Here is a 21,173-nt window from a genome sequence, read left to right on the forward strand (position 1 = left end):
ATTCACAATATATTCAATACAATACTAATAGGGCGGTCCCTTAGTACAGTCAACAACTCGAAAGTTTCAATAATATGCCCGTCATGGGTTCAAATCTCATATGGACCGTACGTAGGACTGACTATCCTACTATGGATAAATCAATAAGCTACAGATAGCCAAGCCCATTAACGGTGGTACAGGCAGGCCTTGACCGACAACAGTTGTTGTACCAAAGAGGAAGAATTCACAATAAGCGTAATTAATTGAAAAGTAAAGCTAATTACTTTGTTTTAACGAAACCAAGTAACTAAATTTTCGTCAAATGCAAATCGCATTTCTGTGCTGGCACAAACACTGGCATGCACTGTTTAAGGTAGCTGCACGTTTATGCCTCGATGCGCCGCTTTAAGCGGTTCTTAATCGCGCCGCATCCAGCGGACGGCCGTTGGGACCGGATGGAAGGGCGAGGGCTGCAAAGGGTACGAGGATAGGCACACGGGCAAGGGCAAATGTGCCGCGACGTGTTCGATTGGCACGTGAAACGGAAACTAGCAGAGTGTTGGTGCGCGCCGCGTGTTTCTGTGCGCAGTTCTATTGAATTGGCGCGCCGCTTGTACTTTCACGTTTCGATTGTACGCTTCTCTCTCTCCCTCTCTCTCTCTTTCTCTCTCTCTCTCTCGACTTTGTCTCTCTCTCTCTCTCTCGCTATCCGTTCCCATGCCAACCCATCATGCGAACCAAGAATCAAAAGCACACTGGCCCGATTAGAACATAAACACACACACACACACACATACAACAACACTGCACCCCGGTGCATTCGGAAAACACCTGCACTGTACGTACACCCTTGCACATTCCAGCGAGCATTTTCCAGCCTCAATGTGTCCGGGCCCTAAATCCGGGCCGCGACGAGAGTGTGAAAAGCGCTCCATGCGGTCCCCGAGGCCACCGTAGGCCACCGTTGGATCGGGCGGATTAATGTTTTCGTTTCGATTCGTTCTGTTTGTTTTCGAAAGCCCGCAGCAAATCCATTCTATCTTGTCACCGACGGACGGATTTGTCCCTATCGGTGCGTGGCTTAAGAGTTTCCAATTCGAAAGTGTGAACCAGGTAAGGTGCGCTAAACCGTAACGCGCCCCGTGTCTCTGTGTAACTCTGCGCGATTGTGCGGTTTAAGCTTATCTAAACTGCACCGAAAGTCTCCCCCCCCCCCCCCGAAAAAAAGAAGGCCGACCTGAGGGAATTGCAAAGCACAGGTTTATTTTTACATTGTGCAAACATTGTTGCAATAAGCGTGCTGCTGTGACACAGTGTGGTTGCGTTTGTACGGTTGGATTGATTAATGAAGCGCAGCCCTTTTCGATGCAGAACTTCTAGCCGGCCATGCCATTTTCGAACTGTGTTTTCTACCCGCCTTTCCACGCACAAAGCCACAAAGCTCCTTGAAACTGTCAAATTCGATTCGTCGTGCAACGGAGCCGGAACACTGCAGCTGGAGTTGCACTTTGGAGGGCGAGCCGCCGTCAAGCGTTCTGCCCATTAGGTAGCCCCGTGAGCGCGCACAGCTTGCGCGTGTGCTTTTTCCCTTTAAACCCCCCCGCTGATCGATCATTTTGAGGTCCCCACCTGGTAATCCCAGGTAAAACGCTATTTTCCTCCCCCCCCCCAAAAACCGCCACCGGACTTTGACACGCATGCACACACTGCTAACCTTCGCCGGAAGATTGCGCCCCCATCGGCTCGTTCGCAACCTTGCCGGCAAACGCGCAATGATTGAGCTTCTTTGCTAAATTATTGATTTGCGCAGCCGCAACCCCGCTCATTTTCTAATTGGAAATTATGCCAGTAAGAAAGCTTGACACCGCTTGACAAGTGTCTGGAATGGGTTGCCGTTTTTCTCACTGTGCTTTGGATGCATTTCATCCTCACGTTTCGTCCGCAACGGTAATTTTGTAATAAAAAAAGGCTTCACTTTTTTGTTCCTCCGAGATGGTTTGAGGGTAGATAAATTGCTTACCACACCGTACGTAGTACGTGCTGTTTTCATCGGATTCGGTCATTTGCATGTCCGGTAAGAAAACTGAGCAAAGAAAAAAATAAAGAAGAAGAAGCCGCTGCCTATCCTGTGTCTCCATAGCCTACTTCGAGTAAGGCGCCCGAAGTGAATCGTTTTTTTTTTTTGCTTCATTTTATTGCCTTTGTACATTCCCAACAACCACTCTGGGCCATACTACTTCATTATCACGCTCATCCACACAGTGGGGCCCGGTTTTCCCCGCCCGGAACCTGTATTACACTGGGCGCTGGCTGTACTGGTGCCAAGTAAGCTGTCAAGAAGTTCCCCCGCAGTTCGACCGCGGTAGCGCATCATCGCCTCATGCGCATCATGGGATCCGCGCGCCACCCCCTCAGTTTGAAAAGTAATTATCGCCGTAAATTGTCAATGTCCGGTCCAATGTTCCGGAGTATTGGCCACGGCGGAAAGCATTCGTAATCCGCATACCTTCACCGACTGGCAGAGGGTGTGTGTGTGTGTGTGTGTGTGTGTGTGTGGTGGAGAGAGGGGTAAATGTTCTACCGCCACGACGGAAAGGCTGCGGAAAGCGCTGTTGACAGGGGACGGAATTTGATGTAGATTATGTTTGCTTTGTGCTTGGGTGGGTGGCGGTGCTTGTTCTCCAACGGTTGCGCTGCTATTCGGTGTTTGCAGTAGTGTTGTGAAGTAAACAAGCTCCAACCGCATTACACGAATTACAGGGGTCGGCGTGGTATTTTGACACTTTTTCAAGAGTTTTTTACTGTGTCACTTAACAGTTTTCTGATTTTTTTTTTCAAAGATGTTGGGTATTTATAATACCCAATAAATGTGTAGTAAATGTAACCATCGTGTGAAAAATAAAATAAAAAACGTTAAAAGTACCGAAAATTGAAATATCAATTAAGAATGATTAAAAATCCATGGGGGAAACCCTGTAGCGAGTTTTGGCAACTTTTATCAGTCAAATTACCGTTCGAACTAAGAAACGTGACGATCGGTACGTGTTCTCCCCAACAACCATCCCTCCCACCGGTTCCCCCCCCTTTGAAATAAATAATTATCACGTATGTATGTGTGTATGTGTGTGTGCAGAATCCCACAAATTACTCTTCGCACACACATGCATACATCCATCCGATGCCTTTCGGTTGCCGTTGAACGCATAACTAAATAAACATGCGCACACGCCGAAAGCTCGAAACTAAAACAAAAGCTACCAACCATGTTGCCCACCCCACTCCCCTAGCACTCACATTTGCATGAAATATGAAACGATGAAATTTTAGCGATCAAACCGTCGCAGCAGTGTGGAGGGTGGGGAGAGGGAGTGAAGGAAAACGCTTCATTCAACATGCATGACACACACCGCCCCTCAGCCATCGCCATGATGGCCATGATATTTGGCGAGCACGGGTAGTAGTGGGTGGATCATCGGGACGGGGTAGTTGGGGGTCAAACAATAAAACAGTCCAATAACGACAACGACAACGGCAATCCAACGAAATCAGTTCGCGAATGTGCCGAATGAATGACTGTGCAGTAGGCCCAACGCTCCAAAGCATCGCATTTCCACCCCACCCCCCTCCCCCCCTCCTCACTCTCCTCCCAAAGCGGGCAACACCGTAATCGATGACGCTGAAGGGTACTTCATGTGACACACGGTGATCATTATCGGTGCGGTCCGATAGAGAGGGGAGGGGAAGGGGAGGGGGGGGAGGCTTATCAGGCGGGTGTGACGGGTGGACGGAGAAATCCTGAACGAGACCCGCGGAAGGGCGGGGAGCGTTGAAAAAGTGGCTTTTTGCCACTTGACATGCGTTCGTTGTTGCGCACGTTGTTGCGCAGCGCAAACAAAAACACACGCACAGACACGAGTGAAAAATGCAAAGCCCATCCAAATAAAGCACACATACACACAAACCAGAGAAAGTATGATAAACGGGAGCCTGTTGTGAGGGGTGTTCGGGAATAGTTAACCCTCCATCACCCCCTCTCCCTTTCCCCCATCACGGTTTTTGTTGCAATAAATATTCATTATAAAGACACAACGAAGGCTCACAATAAATAAGGTCTTTTAACCGCCGTCAAGACCCCTCCTCCCCCCCTCCCCACCCCCAGCGTCCGATAACGCATCGATCATTCCCGCAAAAGGTGGCAGATCTTAACACACCACCAAACGCCCGTTACGAAATCGGGGATGGGGTTTCGCCCCGATCGCAATGGCCGATCCGTATCCTTCCATTCGTTCCACTTACAAAACGCATTGTGCCCGCGAATAAGTAAACACGGAAAGCGACCATCGCAAACCGAGCGAACTCATAAAACTGATCACCGGCACTATCGCCGATCGCAGCAGATCGTATTACCAGCGTCGCCCTGAAGTCTGCCGAGACTAACCTCCAACTCGGGCTCCTGCAGGGGTGGCTTGTGGAAGGGATGGGGGAGGAAGGGGGACGGGGACGGGTGAGAGGGAGCACAGAGGACGCCTCGGACGTCCGTAAATGCGCGTAGTCGGCGTCCAAGATCGCCAAAAGTCCCACAAACATCGCGCAAACTCCGCGAGTGCTGTCGTGTAGTAGTGATCTTTTTTTTTCTTAATTCCACCTTGACGCCGGGGCATGATGCAGAAACAAGTTTACATTCACCGGGGTTGGGAATTACCCGTGCGAATGGGAGAGGAGGGAAAGGGAGGGCGAGTAAGGGAGCGAGTAAGGGGAGCCAAGAGGGAAGGGTGAGAAGCATAAATCTTGAACATATTGGCAACATCAGCAGAATGATCATCACGAAACGATGATCGATTCTCTCATTCTCTCTCTCTCTCTTTTTCTCTTCCTTCTCTCGCTCTCTCTCTCTCTCTCTGTCTCTCTCTCTCTCTCTCTATTAGTATCAATGTATCTCATTTTTTTGTTTTTGTTTTGACCCTTCTCTTACTCTCTCACACACCCTCTCTCTCTTTGTACTCGATTTAAAGGGGTGTTGAGTCTTCTGCATCGATTAGTGCCGTGCTGCCAAATGTCATCAAACAGCAACAACAACAACAAAAGTGGTTGTAAACAAAATCGAACCAATAACAAAAACAACAACAACCCATGATAAGAATCGCGCATGAGGTCAAGACATTCAAGAACTCGCCCCGGGGCCCCGCGGACCGGATCAAAAACTCCCTTTTACTTCTACACCGGAATATGTGTCAATGTGTCAAACACGACGTGGCCCCCGCCGCCGCCGCCGTCGTGCGAAGCTGAAACCGAGTGGATAAATTATTAGTGACTCGGTGTGCGCAAGCACACACACACACATCGAGTGAGAAAATAAATCAAAAAAAAAAAACAAAAACACCAAACTTGGCAAAGGAAGATAAAAAAACGGCATCTAGTAGCACACACACACACACACACTAACACTAGCGACCGATCCGTCTTTTGACAGCCGATCGTGATCTTGACTTGATCTTTGCCGCAACCGGCTCCAGTCTCTGCGCGGGAAGGCGAAGGTCTGGCAGCTGCTGCGCTGTCTTTGCCGTGTGTGTGTATGTGTGTGACGCCTCGAAACCAAGTCTCCAAGTCTGGTCGCCCGCGGCCTACAGCATCTTGGAGATGGTCTAAGCGAAACTAACGTGCTGCAAACCGGTGTACGGTGGCTCCCCGAGGCGGGAGGTGGCAGGCAACTCCGTTCTCAAGTTCAAGTGTAACCGAGTGTAATTGGAACGAGCAGAGGGATGGGGGAGACGCTCGCAATATCGAAAGGATCGAGATTCGGTGACTTGCAACTGCGGCCGGTACAACATCGTGTTCGATATCCATCCCCCCCTTTCGGAAGGTCGTGACCTTGGGTTGGTCGGTCGTCAAAATTAACTAACTGGAGCAGTGGGCCACGTTCTAGCGACGAAATGGCGTTTTTTTTTTCTTTCGTACGTTACGAACAGGATTGGTGAGTTGCTATCCCCCCTCCCCTCGCCCTACAGATCTTTGTGATGGTAGATAGGATTGACGGTTGCCCCACAAACCGGGCGAGGATCGAACAAGGACGCGGGCTGGCGCACGGTACACGGTAATTGTAGGGTTGCCGAAGGGACCGGCACCAAACAGCCTGACATATATATAAATATTATTTAACAGCACCGGTTAAATACTTTCAAGAATTGCTAATCTCTATATTTAACACATGCCAAAGCTGCATTGATGGGACTCAACTTTTTAAACGAGGGTTTTTCCAATAAAGACATGCCTTGGGTGTGTATGAGTCACAACACAACAGCAAAATGGACAAACAACTGAATAGAAATAAACAAAGTCAGCTCTCTCTCTCTCTCTCTCTCTCTCTCTCTCTCTCTCTCTCTCTCTTTTTCTCTCTCTCATTCTCTCTCGTCCTTGATTCTACTTCCAACGAACCGTCAATCATCACCCTAAAACACAATCCCTCGTCATATTGCGCAAATTTCCGTTCCGTTCCTGTTTGCTACCATCGTTGAAATCTCCCGCACTCTCTCGCTGGACGCAATACGCAAACACACGACCAAAGTGCGCGAAAGCTGCGGCAACGCCACACTATGGTAACGCCGGCAGAGGTATAGGCAGTGCGCATGTGCACAATGGCGAAGGATGTGTTCCGGGGGCGCCACCCTTCAATGCAACGGCAAAGAGAGAGGGATGAGGGAGCTACTCTAATCTAATGGAAGTTCATTAGCAAGCGCCATTTGTCAGATTGGTGTGAAAAACGTGTGTCGCACTGCTCGATACACAACCACACCACAGCTACGGGGACGAGAAGAAGCGACGACAGCAGCGATCTCTCCCTGTGTGTGGGTACGTGTCAAATACACTGTGCCGCTCCTGATAGTACGAGCAGTCGAAAACGACGGAAACGATTAGGAAAACATTTCGTCAGACTGCCGAAAGTAGGGCTCAGATTGACTGTTGAGACTAAAATTTAACCAAAAAAGACCATTAGCTGACTCAATGGCTGGGCACGTTGTTTTGATCAAGTTTCGGCTTTCGACCGCTACCGCTACCGTAAACCATTGCCATGGTAACCGTGGTGAGCATTGGAGGAAAATGATCGATTTTCTGTCCGCACAGCGTTGACATTAAATGCGCCGGTGGGGCATAATTTGGGGTAGTTCGCCATGAATGGGGAGGAGTGAATGAGAGAGAAACATTTAATTGATAGTCACAGCGGTGGCACCCATTCCGCACCACGTCGCCGGGACCAAAAACCCGGGCCCCAGTTGACCGCCAACTCACCGCAACGACCGACTTGGGCTAGAGGGCAGGTCGTCCTAGGGTTTGACCCTTTACCAGCACGCCGGACACAGCGTGCTGACACACGGCCCCAGTACCTAGCAAGCAAGCGAGAATGATAAATTGGATTGCAAGCTTCAATCTGTCCGAATCGGAACGGCCCCCTCCACCGCAAACTCGGAGTTTCGAACGATGGTGTAATTTTGCACCGAGAACGGGAGGACACAGGTCGTGCTGGTGGTGGTGGTGGTGCGGGTCACCCTCAACTGGGGAGAGGCATTACCTCATTACCATTAGCATGAATTGTGTTATCTTGTTCATGGGGGGGGGGGGGGGGGGGAGGTGTGATACCACGTCGCAGCCACCCTCGGTCACTCGAGTGTAGAATATTTTTGTGATTTATTTAAATGTCCCGTGTACAGTTTAGCGCCGTTTCCAACTATCACCACCATGGACTGGTGTGCCGCTGTGTGTTTAGGTGTGTATTGGTATTTCTATAAAATTGCGAACAAATCGCGCTCTCTTCTACACAGCACTCCATAAACTCCAGTGTTCATTGCAACTGTGTGTGGCTCGCTGTGGCGCACTTGGTGCACGGTGTGCGTACACCACGGCTGCGCAGCGCGTGTGATTGTGTGCGCAATTTTGATTATGATTCGACCACCTTTTAAAACGCTGTGCGTACTAAAACCACGCTGCGTGCGTCGATCTCGCGTCGATCAGTGCGCGAGCCGCCAACCAACACCGCGTACACACCGAGAGCCCCCAGCTTCGCAGTGAGTGTGTGTCGTTCATTAATGTTCCGTTGACCTAAATACACCCATTATTCGTTGACCCCGGTTTTCTCGCTGATCGTTTTGTGGAATGGATTCTCGCGCAACCACCACCACCCCCATGCCCACCATCTCAACCCAGGTGCGTGCACAGGTAGTCGCAGCACAAGTACATAAACACGCACACACACGCAAGTGTTCTGCATAAGTACGTTTTACGTCGGGGGATTTTTTTTCTTCTTCTCCCTTCATCCGCTCCTGCCCAGTCGATTCGAACAATCGAACGCGTCATCCCTCAGCGCGCGGGGAGTAAACGAGGGACGAATAAAAAAGATTGGTTCCAGCGCTTCTCAATAACTGTGCTGCTACCGCCACATGCGTAAGGACTAAGAGAACCAGCATCATTACCAATTTCATAAATTCCATATTTCTTTTGCAATTCTTTGTAAATTTTGCGTAACAAAGTTGCTTTCAAAACTATAAGAGGCGATCCCGTAGTATAGTCGTCAACTGGTACGACTTAATAACATGCCCGTCCTGGGGTTCAAGCCTCAAATGGACCGTCCCCCCGTAGCAATAACTGACGATCTGGCTGCATGATACTGAATAAGTTGCGATAGGACGTAATGCCAAATAGAAGAAGTTACTTTCACAAGAATGGTGCAATAGTCAAAAAGTCGACAAACTAGCTTCATTCTATTACATTCAAAATGTCACAAATTCGCTACATTCTGAAAAGATTTCGCTTGATATGATAATGGTGTCGTCGTTGTATTTTTATAGCATCCACAAACCTATTGGACTTCTGCGATTTTTTAAATCGTAACTTAAATGTATGCTTATGTCTTTGTTAGACATTTCCGTTCTTTCGGAGCTGCCTCATCTCGGGAGGTAATGGAGACAGTCCCCAGCCCGATCTGTTTAATTGGCTGACGTCATAAATGAGGCCTAAATTTGGAGAAAAGGGGATTATGTACACTTTTTATTTACACATTAACTTGTTTTACAAAATTTGAATGTTGGATTAAGTTATAGAATGATCCATCATTTAAGCAATCAATAGTTCGTTTGAGAAAAACGTACGACGAGCATGTGTTTGAAACTGTTCAATTTGCATACAGTGCACAAACGGATTCATCTTCCAGCAAAAGAGCTGGCATTATTTCACATTACTTGTATTCAAGCAATACCAAGGCTTCAATCCGCAAAACCTAATCAAAACTGTAACTGCCTCATCATATAAATCCGTATGATGAACTTCTGCAGAACGAATTCTCGAAAGAAAGAGAATACCATGTAGTATAGCGTTTAACGCAAATGAAGCAAAAGGTCGGCAATAATTCATAGAAATCCTGCAGCTTTCAGCTCTCTCTCTCTTGCTATCGTACTAAAGACAAGATCAACAAAACTTTACAAGTGTTAAGAACCGCTGGAGCGTTCACTAGGTCGCAATCTGCACTTGTTTCATGCGCAATCGAGCTTTCATGCGCACCACATATCCCGGGTGCAAGTTTTACGCATAAAAATCTGACCTTTGAGCGGAATAATAAATAATCAAAACACCAAGAAGTTATGACGCCGTGTGACGATGACTACCACCTTCTTCGATATGGGAAAGGGCAGCAGCACCAGCAGACGGGCAGGAAATCACAAAGGGAACTCGCCCGTACGCTCGCTGCGTCGCGACCTACACGCTTCCACGGCAATAATTTAGACCTCCAGGAATTGAACGAAATCGACGCAAAGGATAACTTGTTTCGTACCGAGAGCTGTTGCCGTCCAAGATATACCCCCCCCCCCCTCCAACCTTGCCCCTTCCCACCAGATAAACCAATTTACGGCCGAAAGACAGGGCCCAAAGATCTAGGGCAAGTATCCACCCCTCCACCTTTCCCCCCATCGTCCACGGACGGACAAAAAATAAATAAGGGCAAAATTAATTTACATAGCCTACTGTTGGTTGTCACTACTGGATAGTTGGTTGGGGCTAGGCGTTGCTCTGGCTTCTGTCAACCCTTGCTGACACTTACCAACCACATCACATCTTGTGCTCGTTATCAAACACACACACACACACACGCGGAGACCCTAGAAGGCGTTCCGTTTTCCCTTTTTTTGTCCCTGTAATCCCTTATCACCTCGGCGTAGTGACGAAAGTGACACTGCGACAGAGCCTGGCCGCAGCCTGGTGTTGTCCAACGGCTCCCACGGCGTTACAGCTATCTGTCTCGCTATCTGTCTTCTTCGTCTTCGTCTAGAAGACTTCCTCTCCCTGGTTCCTGCCGATGCTGAGGATGACTTGCCTGTCCGTCAGAGCCTAAGCTCCCACCCGTGCAAGGGGTGACGTTCTTGATCGTTTTATCAAACTTTATTATGCAAGTTCCCTGCTGACGGCCCCGTCTCTCGCTTCAGTTGGCTCATCGTCGAGTTGATTTGAATACTGTTCCATCCCCGGGCGTTATCTTCCGCGCTCGCGTCTTTACCTCACATGCGCACGTTTTGTGCCGGTTTCGCGCGAAGCCGCTGCAGCTTGCATCATACTACGCCTCTCTGATCAGTGTCTTGGCGTTGTAGCTTCCCTTCTTTTCTGTTCCTCTTCTGTGTATTTTTTTTTTAATGTTGATAAGCTATATCTCCCAACTCCCGTGTCGGGATCCGGCATGTGTGTGTGTGTGTGCTTGTGCAAGGCTGCTGTTGTGGTGTAGGGCCCCGTTTTATCACCTCTCGGCGATGTCTCTTATCATGCGCATGCGTTAAACAGTGCAGACATTTAAATTTCCCTGTCCGTAAATGGCACCGAGTGCATCGATACGAACTGCAATTAGCTCGCGCTGGGCGAGATGTAAGTGTGAGCTGACCGGCTAAAAATGTTGCAATATTGCTCTTCCGCGACACATTCAATCGGTGGCGACAACTGCCATCAATCTGTGGATTGATGTTCACTTCTGTCGCAGTTTTCTCTCCTCGCCGGGGTCTAGCATATTAAGTCCCGTGCCCCGGCATGTCCCGCAACAACTCAGAACTGTAAATGTCAGCGTAAAGTTGCATAAACACGCCGTCCACAGAATGTGCTGCCTGCCTGGTGGGCACAAATGCATATGTATGTGCGGTGCCGATGGGGTGGCCCTCTGGTGACTCATTAGGCTTTATCGACAAAGGAAACAGCACTAACCCAGGTCCGTCCGGGGAACGAACGAAACAACGAAAGTGAGAGAGAAACAGAGAGAGTTGTTAGCGAGGTACACGATTCTACGCCTGGCCTGTGTTCTAATTAAACGTGCGACACATTAGCCGAAGCGTCGGAGACATTTCCCATGGTCCTCCTTGTTCTCGATGGTGTTATGTGCTGACGTGCGCGTAGACCCTTTGGTAATCGTTTGCTGACAGGCTAGCTACTGCGTGTGTCTACTGCGTACTCGGTCGATGTGTAATGTGTTTGTTTTCTCCAAGAACTTTAGGCCCGATATCGCAATGATGATGATGATTAATGCTTGCTGTGTGCTTTTTCTCTTCATGTGCTGCACAGCAAACTCTTGGATGTCTTCAATGTCCAACATCAGGCATTATTGGTTCACTCCAAATATTGGATGTAACAAACACCCATCATCTATTGGTCTGAAACCTTTTCGCGATTGATTATGCGATGTGCAAAACGATGCGCAAGGTTATTATAACAGCCCTCATATATGCACTTCCCATCTCCGTGCGGTGCATTTGGAAACTTCCAGCAAAAACACACCGATACCAGCGACTGTGCCCAGCGGGTGTCGCCGTCCGGGTTGGGGTCGGTGATATTTTGCAAACTTTACAAACATGTTACAACCCCATTATTCAACCCCAATGTACACGATCCCTCGGCGTAATTGTGTGCAAGGCAGGGGCAGGGAAGGGTGGGTGTTTGGTAAAAAAAGGGGGGGAGAAGGAAGCAACTACCCTTATTAGATCCGCAGTGACGAGGTACGAGATATCTTGTTGGAAGACCACCAGAACCAGTAACTGGATCGAGCGGGTCTGGATGAGGCTGTGTCTGTGAATATACGGTATGGTAATTTAAAGTGTCAACATCTCATCGTTGATAAGCAATTCCGTAACCACCTCGCGGGTTGAAAATACACAACCACAAACCAAAAAAAAAAAACAACAATTCTGTAACATCCATAGCGTACAGCCAAGGAAGGTGTGCATGTGCATATGTGTGTATGTTCGTAAGTGTCCCCAAGATCGATCGATTCTGTACTAATGCGGAACGAAAATAGCTTTCCCGTGCTGAGGCGTCCGCGTTGAGGTTCGATCTTTGGGCTGCGGATCTTGGTGCCGACCGTTGGCCCAAGGAAAGGGTTGTGGGATGCTAATTAAAAGATAACAGATACTGGTGTGCTCTCTTTGAACCCTTTCTTTTCTTCTTCCCCCGCAATAATTGATGTGCTCATTTATCTTACCTATTGAGTGACGACTGTTCAAGGCTGTTTAGGGTTTCTGTTTTGCTACGATTGCCGATACTGTTGATTAGGAATTATCATCACCCACCTTTTTTTTGTTGTTGAGGAACTGCTTGCATCGTAAATAGACTCGAAAATCAACAACCTACTGTCAGGATGGCGTCTTTCGCAACCACGATGCTATTGGCACGTGATTTTGATTTGTTTGCCAAAAATTAAAAACAAATAGACGGCAAGAGGCATAAATAAGATAAATGTAACGCAATGTTATACACATGTAATGGAATGGGTAATACAAAAAAAGGTGTAACGATTTTCCGTCTATTAGTTTTCTCCACCAACACCCACCGAAACCGTTCAACAACAATGATCGGATGTTGGTGATGATCGTGGAAAAGATAGCTCCGCGAAACGTTACGATACATATGAATGAAGTTGTTTTTTGTTGTCTCTCCTTCCTTCCTTCCTTTCTCTCTCTCTCTCTCTCTCTACTAATGCTGTAATGGAAAGTAACAACATTTCCACGGCGGCTGGAGGTTTTCTTTACCATACGATCTTCTTCTTACTCCTCGTTTGCCACCCCATTTGCACTGCTGCCTTCCATCCCGCGATCGTATCTACGCGATCGTGCCCGGTAATGTACAACCTTGACACATCGTGAGCTACCTAAGCGCGCGTGTGTGTGTGTGTGTGTGTGTGCCACTGCTGCTGTCGCTGCCGGTCATCATCTGTTCCGGTGTGTGGCCCACCCGCTACCACCAGTTCCCCCAAAGCTCCACGCTTAGCTTTGATGGCCATTATCGTTTGGCTGTTTTCCATAAGACACCACCCGCCCCATTAGACAGATTGGACATTGATTAGTGTCATTTTTCCCATCGTTTGTCGCGCACGTGAGTAACTGCCGCGGTCTCCGGCTGCTGTCTCCGGCAACCCTTGGCCCCGGGCCCGGTTCAGCCTCGCCCTCTCCCTCTTCGTGGGTGTTGTGCACATGTGGCAATCTAGATTTCAGTGTCTCCATGCCACTGCGCCCCACCGTTTTGTTTGTTTAAGGCCAATTGTTTGGGGTCCGTTATCGGCGTTGGCCGTTTTTCCCGTCAACCCGGGCGGGGTTGACACTGTAGTCCCCCTGTCCGGCCATTTCGCGGCACACGACTCTAGCAACCCGTTGACGAACGATAATGATTGGCCGTTTGGTACGAGCATACATGCGGTCGATCAGTCGGATGTACAGCATCCGAAGCGAGCCCTTTATCCGCCAATTTTTCACATGCACACACATACACACACACATTTTAGACTCAGGGACACACCGTGGAGGAAGGAAAAACCGCACCAAATACAGCACAATACAAACGATGCATTTCCGTGGAGCGAAGAACAAACAAAAAAATACGCGTAATGAATGGCCCGTTGCGCGCGCGATACGATTGTGCGCAAGATTTATTGCGCCTGGTTTCGGAACGGCGGCGGCTGCGTCGAAACGATTTCCCTTCCGCGCACGAGAGCATGGCCGTCCGCCGTATTTCCACCTGGACCTGGATCACAACCGTACACACGCACACGCACCTCGCAGAAGAAACGAGTCCCAAGTTTGTTTACATTGAACAAAATGTATACCACCAATTTCGCCGGTTTTATTTTCCAACCTTTTCACCCTCCCCCTCTCCCCGTTCGGTGGCCGGTGCCACGCGGGACATCGGTTTTATAATTCGCTGAACAATCAACATCCATTATCGTTTAGTAAGTGTGCTGCCCGGGATGGTCTATTGGTGTGGCGGGGGAGGCGGGGGGTTGCAGGAGTGAGGAAAAGGGGGAAGGGTTTAGTTGGACTTGTTTGCCTTTTTTCCTATTTCATTTAGCTATCGTACCATGTTCGGCCCCCACACCATCACACGATCATCACACACTGGGACGCGCACACCCTCGCCGCCGCCGCCGCCGCAAGGGAAGTGTTGGTTTATGATTTTGGGAACTACACGCGGCCAATACTCATACAAACACGCACACGATTGCACAAAACCTTGGAATGAATCATTCACCATTCAACTTCTGCTTCAGCTGCCAACAAACGTATGTTGGCTTGATCGCCCGATCGAATTAGCTAATAGACTCGAGAACAACGGAGCACAACGCCAGGGGGCCAGCGATATGGTTTCTTCAAACGGCCTGCCTTACGGCTCCTCCCCGGACAGCCCCATCAGATCGTAACGTAGTATTTGCAACTAATATACTCTATTGAATCTAGGGAACAAGATATTTTGCCTGCGATACGACAGTTTGCATTTGTTTTTTTTGTTTTGTTTTTTGTTTTGGTTTGATGATTTGAATATGGGTGCCCACGTGGTGGTAAGCACGCAGCACAAAAAGGGAAGGGAACGACATCACACCACAAGGATTTATCGTTAGTAGTTATTCCATACAAGTAAAGATAAAGTATTTCCTCTAAATATTTGCGGCTCTGTGTGTTTGTCCGTTGCTCTTTTCCCAATCTTCTATCGCTCTCTCCGTCTCTCTACCTCACCGCTTCTATGTGTTTCTCTGATACCCCTTTTTGCGCGAAAACTCTCACATATGCCGGTCGAGTTTTGGTTCATGTCGGATTTTATCGCGTGTAAAACACCTTATAGTAGAGCGTCTTCGGGCGCCACAGGCTGTAGGAGTTGTCGAACTTGAGCAAGTACGTGCCCTCGCCCGGGTACGTGTGCGAACCGGCGTACACTTCCTGGTGACACTCGCGCCTGTAGATCGGTATGATGATCGAGATGGGATTGCGCGAACCGAGCGCACTGCCGGCCGAACTCATTTGGCTGCTCTGCACCTGGCCGCACTCCAGATCTTCCGCACAAATGACCTCTGCACGGGAGATGGAATTGGGATTGGTTCATATAAGCATTGGGATATGTCGAGCCGCTACTGTTACGGTGGGTGCGTTTTTCCACCATCACTTACCATCGTCCTCCTCTATCGTGTCGTCGTCCTCGTCGCTTTCGCTAATGTGCACCGACACCTCGGTCGTCGGTGGTTTGCCCCATTCGAAGTAAACGCCGAACCCGATATCGTAGCTGTCGGTGGCAAACTCCCAGAACAAACACGAACCGCCCTCGTGCGTTGGCACCTTCACCTGCAATGGTAGAAACGATTTACGAATGCTTCCATTTGTGTCCATTTGTGACCGGCACAAGGGGATCTTACCGTTACGGTGTCGCCATGATTTACGCGTATCACTCCATCCCCTTTCCCTGCCATCACTTCCTGCTTGAACAGCTTAATGTCTGGCTTTGTCCACATGTTTGCCGGGCTGATTACTGCGTAATCTACAAGAAACGGGCACGGCCCAAGGGATGATATAATGGCATTAAGGGTTGCAAGAAAAACAGCAAAGACCGACCACACAATGCACCACCAACAATTACCTCCAGAGTCGTTGTCACTGTCGCACTGTTCCTTAAACTCGAATTGACTATTTTCCTTGGCGTTATTCGCGTTGGCAAACTCGTTGGCCGCGGCCGGCTCGATCGCACCGGCAGCACCATTCTCGCACACGACCGCAGTCGGTGTGTCGTCCTCCTCGCCGTCCGATAAGCTCTTCAGCCGGGCCAAATTGGTGGCCACCTGGGCCTGCAGCTGCTGCATGTACTGGTGGTAGTGTTCGTTCTGCAGCTGCCGTATCAGTACGGCCTGCTGCTCCGGATTGCCCGGGAATTGGATCTCCGCGTACTCCTTAAACTGATGGTACGTTTGCTGGTTCAGCGCATCCTGCAGCTGTCGCCGATGCAGCTCCTCGCGGTTCTTCTCACTCTCAAGCCGGGCCAGCTCCTCCTGCCGCTCCCGTTCGGCGGCGAGCGCCTCGGTGCGCTGGATTTCCTCCTGCTCCGCCCGGCGTGCCTTTTCCTCCCGGTCCTTTTTGATCGCTTCGACGTACGGCTTGAACAGCGGGCACAGCCGGTCGAGCAGATCGATGAAGCCCTCCATCGCCTGCAGCTTCGTGATCGTGCCAAGCTGCTGCCACGCTATTCTGCGATCTTTGCCGATCACATCGAACATGCCGAGCGGCGGTGCCTTGGACAGGTCCAGCGGTCCATGTGCAGCCTGCTGTGTGAACGCCACCAGCTGTGAACGCGCAAACACGCAAACAAACCGGAAGGGGTTATTTCGTTTCCCTTCACTGCGAAAGTGGGGCAGCTCGCGGGTGTGCTTACCTTTAAATTGTCCTCATAGCTTAAATGGATCGCTTTTCCAGATTTTTCTACAACAAAAACAAGAGACGCATTTAGCTGTTGCGCTTTAGTGCCACTGAGTGCGCGCCAGTGTGTGCGCCGGAATGCTTGTGACCGTTCCGCTCTCCTACCTTTGTAAAAACTGCACGCCAGCTTGTACAGCTCCTTCAGCGGCAGGTTCCATTTCAAGATTTTACTGTTATCTTCGCCGACGGTTCCCGCGTCGAGGGAAAGGTCTTTGAAGGAAAGCTCCAAGTTGTCTCCGCCTATCATGGTTGCTTGCTGCTGTGCCGTGCTGTCCATCACCACCCCCCTGGGCGACGACGTTGCTCCGTTCTTATCAACACTGGGTGGGAACACACGGGGAAAATTCGCTACGCTGCGTTGGCCCAGCCTTACTTGCGTGCGCTCTTACTGCAGGACTGCCGTGCCGCCGGAAAATTTGTGAGGCAAAGAAAGTGTCGCTTTACACTAGGCACTGTATCGAAACAGCAACTTACACGTCCACCCAGAAGAAAAGTTCTTATTTCTTTTCATTTGTTTTCTGGTGTCATCACTGTTCTGTCAAAAAAATCTTTTCGCATCCAATAGAACATTGGGTGCGGGAGGGGGTGTTGTTTTCGTGAAGGCGCGATTACACGAAGTAGCATGTTGAATGATGATGCGGTCTGTCATACGATTGTGAGGTGCACTTTTTACGAAACTCGGATGCTGGATTAGTTTCTCTGTTGTATTTCATTATCAAGCACTTTTTTATTTGAACCGAGAAAAAATCACACACACGTTTACCAAACCACACTGGAAATTCGATAAGAACTTTTATTGTTGTTGGTTTATATTTCCTGAACATCACACTGTGCCGATACTATATAAATCTTGTTTTGACAAATGCAGTAAACCCGCGAACTCGATACCATAAACGAAACGACTTCCCCCTCCCTTTTCCCTCCTTCAACACATGAGCTGTCAAAAAGGGGTTTGCAAATTTTGTTGTCCTGAAAAGTTGGTGCGCTATTTATTGGTGAAATCGAACGTGGTTTCGTCGTTACAGAAGTGAAAATTTAAGCCCGCTGCTGCAGAAACTGAACGGAAACCTGTTCCGGCAAGAGTTGTTAAGGTACGTTGAGTCAATCATTTCATAGCTGCTTATTATTTAGTTTTAGCTCGCTGACGGAAAGAGGGCTCACCACGATATGTGCCATTCCATTTATGTTGTGCAATTATGCAATGGGCGGATACATACAGCAGCATATGCTCCAGTCCTATTGGATCATTTCTAAAATGCATCCCAACTGACGAGCGATGATGAGAGGTGCGATCAATGGCTGAGGGTCATATGTGATTTTCTAGAACTCTCACATCATATAAGATTTTTGCATTGAGTTGGTTGGGCAAACCCCACCCTTGCTGCTCCCCTTTACATTGCATAATAGGGGCCTTTTTGAACAATAGCCAACCATCAACTTAAGTTCGTTTAAATTTAGCATCGTTCGATCGGTTGGTGCGAGAACATTGCCTAATATTGTGTGCATTTTGCAGCGGCTCGCAACGATCCTCGCTGCGACAGCCAAAGTAAAGATTGACCTCATTGATGATGGCACGTGACGGAGCTATGCTCACACAGTAATGCTGTTTTCATGCGCAAGAATGTGATAGGACTATGTTTATTACCGCCGTGCTGACCTCCACTGGCTGTTTGGCCTTCGCGTGAACCATTTTTTTTTTTCGTTTGATGTCACAAAGTTACTATCCGGTTACGACCAGTCCGCAGTTGATGGGTTGAGATATTGCCTGCCCTTGAATTTTACAAACCACTTTAATCGTTCTGAATTACTCTGTTCAACCTGCAAACGAGATTACTGTACCGCAAAAAGAGAATGTTTAGTATTCTATGATTAATGGAAGGTTTTTTTGGACATTTTGGACCGTCCCAGACACCATAGTCGTTAATCATCGGTACATGGGAAAGGTAAAGAACGGTCCTTAATTTAAAGCAGGATTGGGGATGATTGATTTCTAAGCTTAATATTCTGCCAATCTCCTTCAGCAAGACCTAGCGCAGCCAAAACACGTTACCACCCAGCCATAAAATGGATATCAGTACATCAACCGCTTCGCACTGCAGAAAGGGGAGACAAACAACAAACTGATGTAATCTGTGTGTCTCAAATGGTTGCGTGCGGTTTGCGACGAGTCACGATTAGCGCGACGACCCGCGCCAAGCGGTTTGGTCGCCGTCACCGTGTTTCATCGTGACCGGAAAATCTGGTCGTATAAAATCAAAAATGGAAAGTTTCATGGTTTCTTTTTATTTGCTATCGAACGCACACCGGCGTAACCAAGAGCTGTGTGATAAAAAGTATGGCAAGTACATTATTTTTGCTGCGATCGAGCCATGTAGGAAAGGAATTTCGCACAAACAGTGACTAGACAGAAATTGTAGGTTTTTATAGAGCTAAAATGTGTCATCTCGAAGATATCGAGTGGAGCAAATGTGCAACCCGTCCGTATCCGTATAAGCATATCAGCACCATGTTACATGATATCAGGCGCTACCGATTTGTGTGATTTTTAAGAGCAAACCTTTATCAATGTGCTATGCAATGATGATTGTATCAAAAGAGAGAGAAAAAAACAACCCACACACATCGTGCACATACCCCACCAGCGCGATTTGTTCCTTTCCAATCTGCGAGCAGACACGCGCTTGCTTTAACCCTACGAACACCACCACAAACACCACCACCACCACCACCACCACCACTACGAACGCGACAAAGCACCGTGGAAGGGGTTGCGTTGGATCGTTACAGTATGGCGTGGTGGAACATTGCGCGTCCAGTCACGACCGCTGACCGACGAGCGTTCGCGGGCAGTGCAAAGTGAACCTTCACCATCCACGGAAGTTTCGCTGCTGGCAAAGATTTCTCAATTCCCCCAAACGTGTGTGTGTGTGCGTCTGTCTCCATAGCAACAAGAGGGAGTTTGCATAGGCCCACCGCGACTAAAAAGTAGGTTGACGGAACGAAAGCGATCGTCGCCGCGTACGTTGTGTATTCCGCCACGTTCTTGGTGGACCAAAGCTGTGCTAAGGTGAGGGTGAACGAGTTTTATGTTCAGGGCTTGAAAATCAACACCGAACTCGCACGTAACCGACTCGATTCTGTTCCACGAGAGCCGATTATACAGTAAGTAATGCTTTATACTTAATCATTGCAAGTTTAAATAATGGAAAATCGGTTCAATGTCCGATCGGTTTTGGGCAATGATGTAATGCTCGGCCTGCCTGCGGGTATTGATTAATTGTTAATCGTGTTGTGAAGAATTGTGCAAAATGGCAAACTTCGTCAATTAGCCCGCGAGTGCCCCCGATAAGTGGTGGTGAGGTACCGCCCCATGGGTCACTGTTTCACTGCAACAGATCGCCCAATCCGTAGCATTAAGCTGTTTTAAGTTGAGGTAGCAGAGTGGAACACATCAATCCTATCTAGCCGGTAACCCCTGTTGACTTTCCGTCAGACAGAGCCCGTATGGTAATCTCTGTATGGTATTTTGCAAGAATTTGGTTTTTTTTTGTTGCTGGTGCTGCTGATCTGGCGAACGGAAACGAAAACCATTCCGGTTGGTTCTTTAGCAATCAGTTGGCAGACAGACGCACTTGTTTCCTTGATTTTTTGATTTATGCGTCTGCAGAGTGGAGATGTAAGTGGACCATGGACGACGTACTGTGCGATACCCAGCTGTCTAGTGCGCATTGCTTGCTAACGTAGTTGGCATCGGTTTTCATTTATACTATTGCAGTAGTTGTAGGTTGGTAGACGCGGCGTTCCTGTGGTTCTTCTGCTTGGACCAGGAAGCACTACCAGTTCATCCGATTTTCGGCAACCGGTTGTAACGAGTTATTTGGCTTCCAACTTGGCTCCATTACGCTGGGTAGCAAATATGTCCGCACAGCGATAAGAAACTTTTTTGTCTGTTTTGTTTCATGGACTATCTCACAACCATAGCCATAAAAAGTAATCTCACTACTTACCAGCCCCACCCCATTACCATCGCAACCACATCCGATGACTTTCAACCATCCCCGGCCTACCACTTACTTGTCCTTGGCTGACAAGGTGCTACTTTTATCTAGCGGTGAACATTTGCCCTCCGCTCTTTGTATTTCCGTGCATCGATGGGCTATGGGGGGCATCGTTAAACAAACGGTTGGTTCGTTTAATGAAATATCACGTTTCAAGTGGTCGACGCAAAACAACTTAAACGTTGCGAAGGGGACACTGAACAAATCGCGTGTGTGAAAACTGCGCTGATGACTGGTCAGTTTTTTAACGAACGGCTTCCCCCTGTCCTGTGCTGCTTTTGATTGTGAATACAATGTTTGGGTTCGTCTATCTTTATTAGAATGTTTGATTTGCTGACTACAATTCTTGGTCCCTTACTTCGTTGCACTCCTTAGAAGGTTCCGAGTTGATGGCAAT

The 21,173-nt window shown here is 48.6% G+C and overlaps 2 protein-coding genes across 5 annotated transcripts in view; one reads left to right on the forward strand and one right to left on the reverse strand.

Moving 5' to 3' along the window:
• Positions 1-21,173, forward strand: part of LOC121587894 (5-aminolevulinate synthase, erythroid-specific, mitochondrial) — a 67,467-nt gene that overhangs the window by 40,247 nt on the left and 6,047 nt on the right. The window contains exon 1 of one of the 4 annotated variants that reach the window (XM_041905199.1): positions 17,656-17,809. The exons of 2 other annotated variants lie outside the window; for them this stretch is intronic. The gene's annotated coding sequence lies outside the window, so the exon portion shown is untranslated. Of the gene's footprint in view, positions 1-17,655; positions 17,810-19,447; positions 19,881-21,173 lie in introns of those variants that run through there. One more of the 4 variants, XM_041905198.1, reaches the window with a different exon arrangement.
• LOC121587895 (Golgi resident protein GCP60) lies at positions 14,833-17,268 on the reverse strand. The gene is made up of 6 exons (XM_041905202.1): positions 16,824-17,268; positions 16,675-16,721; positions 15,889-16,585; positions 15,668-15,789; positions 15,425-15,596; positions 14,833-15,328 (listed from the first exon to the last, which is right to left on the reverse strand). Exons 1-6 carry the CDS (start codon positions 16,993-16,995, stop codon positions 15,078-15,080), a joined length of 1,461 nt encoding a protein of 486 aa, XP_041761136.1. The 5' UTR covers positions 16,996-17,268; the 3' UTR covers positions 14,833-15,077.

Source organism: Anopheles merus, chromosome 2R (assembly GCF_017562075.2).
Source record: "Anopheles merus strain MAF chromosome 2R, AmerM5.1, whole genome shotgun sequence".
Lineage (NCBI taxonomy): Eukaryota > Metazoa > Arthropoda > Insecta > Diptera > Culicidae > Anopheles > Anopheles merus.